General features: G+C 39.5%; 1 protein-coding gene across 2 annotated transcripts in view; it reads left to right on the top strand.

The window, feature by feature from the left end:
- STX2 (syntaxin 2) overlaps positions 1-14633 on the top strand; it is a 29466-nt gene extending 14833 nt beyond the window's left edge. Inside the window, exons 5-10 of one of the 2 annotated variants that reach the window (XM_042441931.1) lie at positions 824-897; positions 2413-2521; positions 3639-3712; positions 3931-4068; positions 6755-6865; positions 14003-14633. In XM_042441931.1, coding sequence (XP_042297865.1) covers positions 824-897; positions 2413-2521; positions 3639-3712; positions 3931-4068; positions 6755-6865; positions 14003-14080 — 584 coding nt within the window. In that variant the 3' untranslated portion in view covers positions 14081-14633. Of the gene's footprint in view, positions 1-823; positions 898-2412; positions 2522-3638; positions 3713-3930; positions 4069-6754; positions 6866-12985 lie in introns of both variants that reach the window. The other variant, XM_042441930.1, reaches the window with a different exon arrangement.
- Positions 14634-15105: the final 472 nt, after the last annotated feature.

The raw sequence follows: 15105 nt of genomic DNA, 5'->3' as shown, positions 1-15105 counted from the left end.
CCCCCCAGTTGTCTGAGGGACAGCAACCCGGCCCCCAGCTCAAAAAGGTTGCCTACCCCTGTGATAGAGGTTTGCATCTAGCAGAGGGGACTCATACAAGTTCAGGCTTTCATTTATGTAACAAAGATTGTCTCTAGTAAAAGCTCTCTGCCTTCTTCTGTCCTCATCCCACTGAAATAAATTATTCATAAGAAAAAATATTCAAAAAGCAGAAATAGCCGTACATTGTAGGCTGGCATCTTCCAAATTCAATGTTAATTACATCCACGAACATCTACATAAGATGGGGCTCACTGGTTAGTGATGTCTTGCTAAAACTACTCCTTTGACCTGGATTATTTTAAAGTACAATTGGAACATTGTGTTGCAAAACAGAATTCCTATTCAGAATGCCAGCCATTGCCTATTCCAGGTTACTTTAGTCCTTTCCCAACCCAGTGAGTTTTCCATCCTGCTTACCCAAATCAGCATTCTTTGCCCACTATGCATGCTTAATCTCCAGTGAGTTGCTTCATCTTTCCTCCCTTTTGGTTTTCCATGGTATGTAAATAATTCACATACACACACACCCTTCTGCAAAATTTGGGGTTCTCCTAAACCAATTGGAACCTCCCTCTTTTATATGCATGGTGCCATTCTAGTTATATAAGAATAAGCACTCCAATAATTTCACTCTTGGTTAATAGGACTTAATCCTGGCTATATGTTTTATTCTGTAACAAGCATTTTTAAAAAAGAAATGCAAATATTTTATAGTAAGCAGAAAGAGGTACCAACTCTGTGCCACATCTATGTTATGAAATGCTTTTTGTCTGTTTCATAGCCATAGAACAAAGTTTAGCTCGGGATGGAAATGCTAATCGTATATCAGCAGATGTCAGAATACGAAAATCACAGGTATGGTACAGCCAGCAAACATATTTGTAACTGAACATTGGCCAACTTGATTCCTGAGACAAACACATGTTGTGAAATGTAGAGGGAGGCATTTCAGACTTTCAAGAGCAGAAGCAAGAGAAGAAACATGGCAGATTGGCACTAACACCATTTTTCTGGATCTCATCTGAAAGGCTGAGTTGTACATTGTGCCTGAGAGCATGCATATTTCCTTTCAGTTGAGAAACCTTGGAAGAGGAAATTCAAAGTTACTTGTGCTTCCTCGTCTGCCATACTTCTGGAATGCCTAAAATGTCTTAAAGACCATTAGCCTGATACTCTATAATCTCAGTTTGCCTTACAGAGGCAGACTAAGGAAGCAGAGCCTCATGGATCACTATACAGTCGCCCCTCCTGACTCACAGATCTGAGATCCGCGAACTCGATTATGAGCAGGGGGCAACTTCTGTCATTTCTGAGGCTTGAATAACGTGTGAGCTTCCATTATCGCATGGGGGGTGTGTTCTGGAACAGATCATCCATGCAAATGGAGAACCAACTGTATACTGTGGGGTACTTTTCAAATGGAAAAACTTATGTAGGAAGAGCTCTGTTGGATCAGATTAAGGATCTGTCTGATTTACCCTTCTTTTTACCCATTGCAACTAGCCAGATGTTTCTGGAAAGCCCACAAGCAAGTTAAGTTATTGTCCTTCCTTCATTTTCCCCAGTACCTGGATTTTAAAGATACATTGCTTCTGAATATGTAGGCTCAGCTGGTACTGCTCAAATCCATTTATAGCTCACTCCTCCATAAACATACACACAATGCACATTGCAAAGCATAGAGTCTTGAGGTGCCTGTGCCTCACAAGTGTGTGTAGCAGATACAGAGGATAAATGTCTTTCTTCTCAATAAGGAGTCATTCACAAGCATGCTATATTAACACTCAGAAACACTTTAACTATGGCCTGTTACAGACTGCCAAAATAAAGCTGCTTGGGGTCTTTTTGGAGGTATGCTATTTAAATGATGCATGGGTCCTAAGAGTCCAGAGGTCGCGCCAAAGCCACACTCCATTCCTAAGCACTGGAGTGCAGCTTTGGTGCAGCTTCCAGATTCTTAGGGTGCATGCATCACTTAAATAGCATACCTCCAAAGAGATCCGAAGCAGCTTTATTTTGGCAGTCTGTAACAGGCCTATGTAAAGTAGGTGAAAAACCATACTTAGGGAGGTATGGAATCTCCCATTCTCAGTAAACCTGGTGGTGGTGGTGATGATGATGATGGTGTTTATGATGCCAGGGAACATGGGCACACTCCCTGACATCACTGGCTGCTTCTCCCCCTTCATCATGCAGGAATACAGGAGGAGGAGGAGAGCATCCAGAAACACCAGCTGCAGGGGGTTGGAGGGTTGGAAAGGTGGCCTCAGCAGGCCAGATGAGGCCTATGGGCTGGAGAATCTCCGCCACTCCCTTGTAAAAGATCATTCTACAGGTAATTATGGAAAATGCATTTATGTTTACTCCCAGTATTCTGTGTTGACCCGGAAGTTTGTGGAAGTTATGACAACATATAATACAACCCAGACTGTTTTTCGAGAACGGACCAAGGATCAGATACGGCGTCAGTTAGAAATAAGTAAGTGAGATCATAATAAATAAATAAAACTTTTATTTATACCTCGCTTTTTGTTAGAACAATCAATGCGGCTTACAACAATTAAAATATACAAAGTATCCTCCCTTAAAAAGAGATTAAACAATATAAGATTAAAATTACATAACTATTAAAAACCAATAACAGCGGGCAGAGTCATCACATATACGTGGGGGAATCACCACATGGCCGAGTAATTTATTCTGCGAAGGTCTGCCGGAAGAGATCTGTCTTGACAGCTTTCTTGAAGCTGTCTAGGTTGGTAATTTGACGGATCTTGTCCGGCAGGTGATTCCATAGACTGGGAGCGGTTGCAGAAAAGGTCCTCTGGGAAGTTGCAGTCAGTCTGGTTTTTATAGGTTGCAATAAATTCTTCCCAGAGGACCTGAGTGTACAGGGCAGATTATATGGAAGTAGGCGATCCCTTAGATAAGTTGGGCCCAAGCCATGTAGGGCTTTAAAGGTGATAACCAACACCTTGTACTGTGACCGAAAACTAATAGGCGGCCAGTGGAGTGACTTTAGTATTGGTGTTATATAGTCATGTGGTGGTGGTGGTGGTTGTTTGCTATACAAGATGACAACAAATTTATACTGTGTAAATATGTTTAAGTTGTCTTTGCTTTTAAATATTGTCCTGGGTGCTTTTTTCTTCTCCCACCCCCAATAATTTTAAAACAGACAATGGATTATTAGGCATGGAAATACTCCACATCAGATGCCACAACAAATAGCAACTTTCCTAGGTCAAACTGCTATTCCTAGCCTTAGCCACCAATCTTCAATGTGGGGATATTTCAGACCTATGTTCTGGAGTTGCAAGGATTACTGAAACTGTGTATATGACACCTTTTGAGTATTTAAGGAAAGCGACATATAGATATGGAACAATAATAATAGTCAGTTTCCCCCAAATTTTCCCAGTCCCATTTAATTGCTAGGGATATGTGTGCTGCTCTTTTAGTAAAGTAGTTTAAGATGAGTAATTTCTCCATCCTGTGATTTATTTATGGGAAGAGACATCTCTTTGCAACTTTAACATTTCAACTGAATCTGTTATTATGCCCCATATAATAAATAAATGTCTGTTTCTTACTAGCTGGAAAAACCACAACTGATGAAGAACTGGAAGATATGCTGGAAAGCGGCAATCTTTCTATTTTCACTTCCGATGTATGTATTGTGGACTTACTTTCACTGCTGTTATATGTATGTTTCTTAATGCCTGAAAGAAAACAAGACACTGTACAATACAAGAAGTATAATTAAAAATACCACCCCTCCCTGCCTGCAGGCTTAGAATCTAAATTTTCAAATGTTTGTATGTGCATTAATTCTTTAAAAAAAATGCACACATTGATTTAGTGAATGTTCCCTCTTATTCCCCCAAGATCATTTTGGACACCAAAATTACTAGAGAAGCTCTTGATGAAATTGAATCACGTCATAAAGATATTATAAAACTGGAATCCAGTATACAGGAGCTTCATGAAATGTTCATGGACATGGCAATGCTTGTTGAGATTCAGGTATGTGGCTCTAGAACAATATTTTATTTTATTTATAGTTGGAACCATGCTTGAGTAATCATTACTTCAAGATTGTTAAGAAACTTCTAACTTAGTGGCTAAGTGTGGATCTGAAATTCCTGCTTTGAATCTCATTCTGCCTTAGTGGCCTTTGGCAAGCTTCTTTCTCTTAGTTTCAGTCCTTAGCCTCAATCCCTTCATTGTATTTTATGAGCTATAAAAATATCACCTTGCATTATAGGTTTGCAGTAAGGATTGCAACTAGATAATATGTGGTGTGCTTTCAACACTTGACACCACTATACAAACTGTAAGTGATATAAACCAAAAATGAGACTTTCTAGCGTTTTTGATTGCCAAGATTGTGTAAACTGTTGCAACAAATTGTGCTAAATGTTGGATCAACGTTTTTGTCACTTTGGGATGATGCTCCAATCTGCTGGATCAATATGTCCCAGTTGCACAATAAGAACACTGAAGAGTTAAACAAAGACACATATGTTACCTGTAGCATGATTCCTGGAAATGAAAGGCAATCTATTACTTGAGCTAAAATATGTAAATTATAACTGCAAACATCCAGGCTTCTCTTCCGAGTAATCCTCACTTCTCAAGGTAAAACTCATAGGAGAATTTTACAGCACCATAAAATCTAACAAATACATTGTGTCTAGACCTCAATAGACAGGTGCTGAAAAAGTGGCACATCTCTGGTTTCCATCAAAGAGATAGCTCCAGAGGATTCTAATTTAGTTGCTGTGGAACCATGTTCATTCATTTGTTGCCACAATGTAACCTAGTGAGATGCAAATTTACATACCTAAGCAGGATGGAGGTGGTCATTTTACCATTGCTTGAAGTCTTGAAATTGGGACTGCACAGCCATCTGGTGGGAATGTGCTAGCACTTGATTTCATGCATCAAGCAAGGGTTTAGATTAGATGGTTTGCAAGCCCTCCAACCCATTCAGTGATTCTCTCTGTTATTTATGAATGCAACCATTGCAGTTGGCTCACCAGCATGGGAAGAGGAGAGGGCACACCTGATCTCCTCTGAGTTACTTTCTCGATTCCTCCTTAGACAACATACTGCCCAAGAAAGAGCCGAGGGAATCTACTTATTAAGGCTGTTTTGTTTACCTCACTTCCCACAGGTCCTACTAAAATCCACAACCCTGCAAATCTGTTAATTTGAGTGTTAACAGAGCATTAATCTCTGTTGTAAGACAGTATGTGAGAAGAGTTCCAAAAGAGTGTATCTAACAGGGACTAGCATTCACCATACCAAAGCCTGGAAAGTAAAGCAAGTGTAGTGTTTAATCTTGTGCAAAATGATGCCTTTTCTGTTTTGTGGGCTCATTTTTCTTTCATTTTATAAGAAATGAAGTAGGTAAGAAGAAAATAATTTTGAACAAAACGTTTTCTAAATGCATTGTATTTTTCAATTGAGCTTTTAACAACAGCACATTTATAGACATGGTGCAAATAATATGGAAAGCAGTCAACAAAACATTCAAAGCAGATTGAGTTTCCTGCCTTTGCTTAATTTCAGTTGTTTTGTTTTGCTTTGCTTTAAAGTTACGTATACAATTATATGCAGGTGTCTTTTTGTAGAGCCTAAATTACCTGCTTAAGAGTAACTGAATATTTTGCATAGTGTTTTCAATAAGAAGTTAGCTCTGAATCTCCATATAACAGGCCATTTTGGGTGGGCTTTGAGCTTACACATTACGTATATTCCTTTTGGGTGCTTTTGAAACTGCAGGAATGAACAAATTGTAACACTCTGCTGTTTATTGCTGTTCATAATGTCTGCTGATGGACAGAACTACACAGGTAACACTCCTGCAACATTATAATCTTTCCCATACCATTCCCAAGTCGGTTCATTCATTCTGCTGTAGTGTTGTATGCTGGCATTCTAGTAGGATGCATTCAAAAACCAACTTTTCAGCCAAGGATATCTGATGCGGCCAGCTTGGCCTGTAACACTCAACTGGCAGAGTTAGCCCGTGATAATTTAAACCAGAGAGAAAATCCAAGTATTGCACACATACGCATGCTAATGAGCATGATGCACATAAGAAAGATAGAGATAGACAAGTGGGTTTTCAATACAGATAGTTCTGATACAGCACAGCAGAGAGCCTTAATAGCATAATTTTGTTAGAGACCCCCAACTGATATACACGAGAGAGAGAGAGAAAGTAATTTTAATTTGTAAGTTATAAGATGGCTTTTTCTCCTCTTTATACGTAGCTGCTGATTCAAAGCCCATTAACAGATAAAATTCTGGATAAAACAGTGTGGATAAGGCCTAAGCTTGGCTAGATGGATAATAGATAAGACAGCATTGTGGACCCACCCCTGTTAGAATGCCAATCATAAGCAAGCAGTTTGAAAAATGTCTCCATTTTGTAGTTATGCTTCCTATTTTCAGTATTTTCCCTGCCTGCAGATGTGATTTCCCTGTGTCTTTGGTTAAAAATTGATTTAAAATAAACAAATGTACCACAAAACCTCCATTTTTCTTTAAAATGCAAGTGCCATCATAACAATTTGTTGTCTTTGCACATTGCTTATTCAAAATTATTTAAAATTTTATCTATTTATCCATATTCTGAAAAATCTCAGCAGAAGTGTTAATTCTACTTACGTTGTTCATTCTTCATTTTCAATTTTTTAAGGGTGAAATGGTGAACAGCATAGAGAAAAATGTGATGAATGCAGTTGATTATGTAGAACATGCAAAAGAGGAGACCAAAAAAGCTGTGAAATATCAAAGCAAAGCTCGCAGGGTAAGTTTTCCTGTTTGTGAACAAAGCTAGTTTTCATTGGATCTAACTTAATATTGATAGACATTTTTTAAACTTTTACATGTTATAAAATGTCCTGAACTTACAGCTACTGAAATGGACACAATTTCTTAAAAGAAAATCTGATTGTGTTCAGTGGGGCTTATTCTGAGATGGCAACATTGCTTCATGGGCTTTCAGCTAAGATCAATTGTAGTATCCATAATCAGTAACTGATAAGCTAAAGAGTCCCAGCACATGTTAGATGTGATTGCACATGCTGCTTAGTGCCAAAAAGTGTACAGTGCTTCATGTTATTGGGAACTTAAAAGATCCACTGTCTTCACTGTCCAAGGGAAACCCATGATCCACCTCAAAGGAGATACCTACCAACATCTAGGCACTTTAACAGGTCTCTGAAGTTGCCAGACCCCTGAAACCACTCTCTATGCTATTGCAAGAGATGCTAAGAAAATAGATACATCACTCTTAGCCCTGTGGCAAAGGATTGACACGCTTAGGACTTTCCTCTTTCCAGTGATCAACTTTACTCTTCAGGGATTGTTAGTACAGAAAACAGTGCTTAACAGAGTTGATTGAGTAATCATTGCTTTTCTTAAGAAGTGGTTTAATCATCCTAAACATGCCACTAATGACATCTTGCACATTGCTCAGCGGCTTGGAGGAATAGAAGACTTAACCTGGGGGACTCAGGGGATGCTGCAATTGTCATTCATGCATTCTGCCTCCTTACTTGTCCTGGCAGGACTATAAAATCTGTTGCTCTAGGTTCTCTTAAGGAAGTAGTCCAAAAGCATATAGCCAGAGTGGTATCTGACAGTTACCTGGCAACCTGTCTCTCTGGTTCACTGGAAAAAGAATTTGGATGCAGTGGTGGTGATTTCTCTTCCCTCTTTATCTGTATTCAGAACACAATCCGTCTCAATAAACTAATCAGTTGTCAATGGGTTTGGGTCCCTGAGAGGGTCCACAGCTCATTGCCACCAAATGGAACCCTCCACTGATACACACCTTCTCTCATAAATCAAGACACTTGTTAGCAATTTCCTTGAAAGAACTTATAAGGGAGAAATATACCACTGCGCTCTTGAGTAAACTGGATCAGGGCAAGCTCCTTGAGGTAATATTGCGAAGGGAGTCAAGAAATCTCTTCATACCACATGGAGACTGTACTCACTGATTGGCGATTTGTTCATCAAGCCTGTCTGAATGTCATATCTCTTAACAGTGCTGTTAATTCTGGCATCCATGACAAGTGTTGCTATCACTGTGGCTATCCAAACAAGACACTTGCACACATGCTCTCATCATCATCATCAACAATTTATGGTCATAGACCAAAATATAAAGTACAATTAGTTACTGCTAAAATTTCATAAAATTCATAAATTATAAAACATGCATGCATGCATGTATGCTCTGTAACTGTCCCCCACACTTGACAGCCTGGAAGTATCCTCATGATGTAATGATGAACTGACTGGTCAAAACTATTCCAGCCTCCATGGGTGCCATTTTTCTAATGTGCCTGGGAAAGACACAGTCATCACAGAGGAAGACTGCAAGAAGACAGCGATTGTGGACATGAAGATCCCTTTTGAGAACAGGAAGCCTGCCATGAGGGAAGCTAGAGAATGTGAAATTACTAGAAATAAGCCCCTCTGGCTGATGTACCGTGACAGAGGAGATACAAGGTCTCCATCCATGCAGTACTTGTTGGAACCCTGGGTGCCTGGGACCCAGCAGACGAGTCTGTGCTGAGAGTCTGTGGTGTGGGAAAGCACTGTGTAAAATGCATGTGGAAGCTAATGGTTCAGATACCATTAGATGGTCCCAAGACATTTACACTGGGCACATCTTGGGCTACCGCCAGTATGAGAAGTCAGTTTCTGTAAGAGAGAGAATCATGATAAACTTGGAAATACTATCTTTTCTCTTTGTGGTATGCAATTGTTTGGATCTATTAATAATCACCTGTTTGTGACTTAAAAGTCATAAGCCAACCTCCTAGGGGAAAAAAACACATGGTCATCCTCATCCATAAGAAGGATGAACCTGTGGATCTTAATAACTGGTACCCTATCTCTCTCTGTAGTACCATCTACAAGATTTATGGAAACTGCATTATTGCTAGAGTCATAGACTGGGCCATCACTGGCCATATTGTCAGCCCTCAACAAAAGGGCTTCATGTTATGCAAGGGCTGCTACAAACATAATTTCATACTACAAACAGTTCGTGATACTGTCTGTTGCTCCAGATGAGAATGAGCTGTAGCCTGGCTTGATATCAGCAAAACATTTGGTTCTGTGCTGCAAATCTTATAAACACTGACTGAACTGAGCATGCCTTCAGCACTCCTTGATCTACTCTGCAAGCTTTATGACAACTATAGCACCACAGCTAGGGCTGTGGAAGGTGAGATTGAAGAAGCTTGAGTCTGTTGCAGAGTGAAACAGGACTGCCCACTTAGCGCAATTGTTTTCAACCTTGCTATGGAGCCCCTCGTCTGGTACACCATCAACAGCCCCAGAGGCTTCATCTTGTATGGAAACATATTTATATTCTCTAATAAAGGGATTAATCAGTAATACAGATAAGAACATATTAATCCTTTTATTAGAGAATATTCATGTATAAACAATTTAACTTAGGAACAGCAAAATAACACATATCAGATCTAAAAAAATGCAATTGCAAATAGAGGCCATGTAAAAGTATTACTTTTCATAAAACAACTATTCAAAGTAATATAATAATTGTTTTATAAAAATAATACTATTTGCAAATGCATTCTTTGGCTCTGAAATGTTTTATTTTGTTGTTCCTGTGTTAAATTGTTTATACATAAATATTCACTAATAAAAGAATCTGTTCTTATCTGTAGTCCACAGGAATGGATATAATATGCATTAAACAAAATGTTTATCGATATATAATGATGACATTGATGATGATGATGATGACGACAATGACGACAAGCTGGTATTTATATATCACTTTAAAATATTAAAAACAATACATCTTTATTGAAATATTTCAAAGATTTTAACATAGCATCTGCATCTCTTCAAAAGACTTGTAGGAAATGTGTGGCCCTCTAAATGTTATTGGGCTGTACTTCCCATCAGCCTTAACCAGCATAGCCTATGGTGGGAGCCAATGGACACTGAGGACCAACAACCTCTGGAGGGCCACAGGTTGCCCCTCTCTGCTATAAAATGCTGTAGGTTTCATCACACATGTTTGCTGGATGGATGCAGTGTAATGACTGACAGATGTGAAGGAACTCTTCTCTGATCCAACATCACAGAAGACTTGTTGCACACACAGTCTTCAATAAGAGTCCAGTTATCTGTTCATATGCTAGTCATCCAGAGACTGATAAAACAAGTGATGGATATGCATGTCTGAATGGGCCCTTGGAGAGTTGCTGTGGTCACAGAGATAAATATATCCTGACTGTAGTGAACTTGCCCAAATATGCCTCTGTAAGTGTTGTGAACGTGCTGATAATCCAGTTCCACACACTTTTTCAAGAATACTTCCTCCCAGAGTCACCCATTAGGATTGGCATGCACTGTTCATCAGTCTGTCAGCTGTAATTCCACAAGGTGGCATACGTGGGTCAGAAATCTAGGATACCCTGACAGTCAGAAAGGCTTATTCTAAACAGTGTGTTTAGTTTGTTAATTTTCACCTTGCGATAGATTTCCTGTTTGGGTCTAACACATTTGCACAGTCCCACGAATGAGCTGGTATAATGTCAGTAAGATTTTGTTTTGCTTTTTTAACCATGGCAAATGAATTTTCAAAATTATTGCCTTCTTCTGACATCCTCTAGCTTGGTCAGACTATAAGCTGTAATACCCTTGTTTGGTAAAGGTAGTATCCCAGCAAGTACCCTCAATGATGTCATTTAACATTAAAAGGAATGGATTTGAATGCCAACTAACTAGGAATATGCCACAACGGCCGTTTAATTCAGCAGCATTTCAGTTGTTTTCTATTAAAATGAAACTCTTAACTGAATAGGGATTTTAACATGGTCCTGTTTTATCATAGTCAAAACCCCAAACCCAACTCTCTCTACTGCCGCAGAGATAGAAAAGTGGTAACTCAATGCCAGTCCTCAAATTACAGGGGAAGAGGGATGAAAACCCAGACCCCTTCTGTGATAACTAATTTAGCTATCACTTTTAGAGGGCTATAAAGGCATTGAAGAAGATCAAGCCAGAAAGTGCTAAGACAGGTTTACAACTGAACATCAAGAGAACAAAAAATTATGACCACAAATGATCTACATAATTTTAACACAGACAATGAAGAGATTGAAATAGTCCAAGATTTTCCATACTTAGGGTCAATCATCAATCAAAGCGAAAACTGGAGTTGAGAAATCAGAAGACTGCTATGACTTGGAGGGGCAGCTATGTAGGAACTAGACAGGATCCTGAAGTGTAAAGATATATAATTAAATGCTAATCCAAACAAAAATTCATCAGTGATACCTTTCTTGGCCAACCAAAATGCACTACTTGTTACAAGTTTTATTAGAATTGGCCATGCCATCCCATTTTTGTGTATGCTTTTGAGAGCTGGACAGTGAAGAATGCTGACAGGAAAAAAATCAACTCATTTGAGATGTGTTGGAGACGAGTTCTGAGAATACCATGAACCACTGAAAAGACCAATAGATTTGTCCTAAAGCAGATCAGCTCTAAACTCTCCCTGGAAGCAAAGATGACTAAACTAATGTTGTCACATTTTGGCCATACCATGAGAAGAAAGGACTCACTAGAAAAGACTATAATACTGTTCTTGGTAAAGTAGAGGGCAATAGGACAAGAAGGAGACTGCATTCCACATGGAAAGCCCAATGAGAAAAGCCACAGCAATGAATCTGCAGGAGCTGAGAAAGGCGGTTGCGGATAGGATGACTTGGAGGTCTGTCATACATAGGGTTGCCATGGGTCAGGGTTTACTCAAAGGCAATTAACAACAACAAATGAGGGCATGATTTGTACAAAACTGGGGGAGACTCCGTGGATGGGACATTGGGGTTTCATTGACCAGAGCCCCATACATTTTCTTCCTTATTTACAGAAGTCTAGCTATGTTAGACTGGAATATCAGTATGTTAAGAGATCTTGTAGCACATTTGAGACTAAATGAGAAATAAATTGTAGCTTAAATTTTCATAGACTCAGGGGGCTGTACAGATGGCCCCTAAGGGGTGGCGGGACGCCACCTCTTTCCTTGCCAGATCGTGGCCATGGCAACTGCATGCCATGGGCCCAATCTGCCCTTTCCATGGCGCAAAACAGAGCCACAAAAAGTGGCTCCTTTTTGCACCGTGGAAGGGGTTCCCTAGCCACCGGCGTGGTGCCTTTTTGCTGCTGCTTCGATGCAGCGCATGTAACCGCTGTGCTGAAGATGCAGTGTGACGTCACCCACCATTTGCTTAGGTGGGCAGTGTGGGGGTGGCGTCTAGGTGGCCGGCGTGCGGATGCCATGCCCCTGCTGTGCCCGTCTGTTGAGGCCCTTAATCTACTTCCTCAGATGCTTATTTATACTTACTTGCAGTATGTTATCTCAGTTGTTTAGCCACAAGAAAGACCTTTTGATTTCTATGTTAAACTTTGAATCCCTGATCTGTAGTAATTCAAAGATTTTTACTTTCCAACATGTGGTTTCTGAGGTGCAGTAGGTAGCTAGCTCTATTTCCTGAGTCATTAATTTGTAAATGAGCAGACTATTTTGCACCTTGACTTTGATTGTGGCTCCTCTCTGTTCTAGAAAACCAATAAGTAGATTGTAGCCTAAAGTTTGCTGAGCACTGTACTAACCTCCAGCATGAGGCAGTAAAATTAGTACTTCATCTCTTTAAAATAGGAATGAGGAATGTGTGGTCCTCCAGATAATGTTGGATTGCAAATCCTAGCATTGCTAGCAAGCATAGTCAATGGGTAAGGGTTGATGGGAGTTGCTCTCCAGCAACATTTGGAGGTCCTCCCCCCCCCCCCCCCTCCTTTCCCCAAAAACAACCTTCAAAAGGTTTGGAAACCCCAAAAGAGCACCTGCCTTGCTTTCCTTTGGCAGAAAAAGTGGATAATTCTCATTGTAGTCGTGGTGTTCTTTGCCGTGCTTGCTCTAGTCATTGGCTTGTCTGTTGGGATTCAGTGATGCTCAGATAACTTCAGCACGCATCTCATTCTGTTGTTGTACAGTAAGTACTAATCAACTAACTTGCTTTGCCATTTGTGATCCATTCAGTGTTGCAGTGATTAACACAGTTGCCAAACCAGTGGGTTGCATTCAACAGCCACACAAGCCCTTAAATGCATTTGCAGACGGAGGCTCTGTACCTTCTGAGAACAGAGACACCTTGTGGCTAAACGTATTTTACCTGGCATCTCTTTCATTACATTTTTGATAGGTGATTCCAGTGATGCTCACTGCAATGAGATCACTTTTGATTTGACCAGTTTTTGTATCAATGTAGAAATATTCAAGCTTTGTGTTTGATGCAGAATTCTTCATTAGTATACAGGAAGATGGTACAAAGGGAGATTTTGGATTAATATCAGAATTCATATTTTTCTCTTGGTTTTTATATAATTCCCATTGGAAGGAATAAACTTTTTTTTTGCTAAAACTGTTATATGTTTAGGGGAACGAACGATAATTCTTTTCACTTTAAGAAACCTTGCCATGCAGTGGCTGAGAACTACATGTGTCACTTCTCAAAATCCCTCTCTTGTATAAGAAATTGATTTACACTAGATCAAGCTATTTGTCCGTATAGCTGTCATCTAACAGTAGTGAGCAGAAGACAGTCCTCTTGAGTGAAGTTATTCCCCAAGCAGTCTGCCATTGCTGAAAAGGCCTTTTCCATAGTGGCCATTTTGTTTGCCACACCCAGAGGAGGATGTCTAAATCGGACAGACATACTGGGGACAAGATGATCCTTCATTTCTTTGAGTTTACCGTCCCTTGATTCTAGTTTTTACATGACTTGATTTCCACTGAAATTGCTTACTTACACACATGTTCGTTTCTTGCATCTCTCTATTATCTGTTTGAACATATGCTAATCTACAGCTTTTCTCTCTGCAGAAATTGATCTTCATAATAATTTGTGTATCTGTCTTGATTGTAATCCTTGGAATTGTCCTAGCAGCGACTTTCTTGTAGTGACCAGCACATTCCAAGAGTTTGGGATCTTCTAAATTGTACCTGCAGGGAAACCAAGTGGCCTAGTTCTTGTAAAGATGCCTTCTCTTGCCATAATGAGATTTTCTTTTCCAGGATTGGCCAATTACTGTCTGTTTAAATAGCACTTGGTGTTTTGATACCTGTAAATCTGAATTAAACTGTAACTGGTGTTGTTTTGTTTCTTCCAAAGAAGGTTGTTTTTTTTAAAGCTGGTAAGCTTAACCACATGGACTTACTATAAAGGCTGCCTTTTTAAAAAGTCTGCACTATTTTGGAGATTCTAACCTTTGATACATCAGTGTTACCCAGTGTAGAATTAGCAGGACTTAATTGCCCAGAAACATTGAGCTTTTGCGATTTGGCTTTGTGTTATTCATTAACATAACAATCTTGTTTTACAGTTTAAAGCAGTTGTATTTTCTTAATAACCATTTGACTTCTACAGTCTTAGACTTACTTGGGATGTAAGTTCCATCTGAACCACTGAATTTACTTTTAAGTAAATCTGATTAAACTGCAACATGAAGTCTGATTCTCTGGTCTCCAGTTTCACTATCTTACAGAGGTTTTTTTAAAGGATAACTTTGAAAATTGTACATAATCCAAATAAAGTAAATGTATGTTTTCAGTTGCCTGAAGGCAACCAAGTAGCAGTGAAAGTGCCTTTCTTAGCAGTGACCTCACGGATGGGTTTTTTCTTTAAGCTGACACACTATTTTGAATAACATTCTTCTGCTTATTGCATAAAACTGGCCTGGTTCAGACAGAACACTAAGCTTGAGTTTCAGCCCTGCACATAGGATCTGGAACAAGCCTGAACAAAGCTTTGCTCTTTTGGGGTTTCCTCACTTTTGGTGCAGCTGGTCAATGCCTATATTTACTGCCACTATGCATGACCAAATAGCTTGTTGTGTATGAACCAAAAATTGCAGTTTAAAACAAATTCTTGGTTAACAAGCAAGCAAAGCAAGCAAATTGGTTTGTTATGAAATAGGTTAGAGTTG

This window comes from Sceloporus undulatus, chromosome 10 (assembly GCF_019175285.1).
Source record: "Sceloporus undulatus isolate JIND9_A2432 ecotype Alabama chromosome 10, SceUnd_v1.1, whole genome shotgun sequence".
In the NCBI taxonomy this organism is placed as follows: domain Eukaryota; kingdom Metazoa; phylum Chordata; class Lepidosauria; order Squamata; family Phrynosomatidae; genus Sceloporus; species Sceloporus undulatus.
The sequence above is the reverse complement of the archived record's forward strand: the minus strand, read 5'-3'. Positions and strand labels throughout refer to the sequence as shown.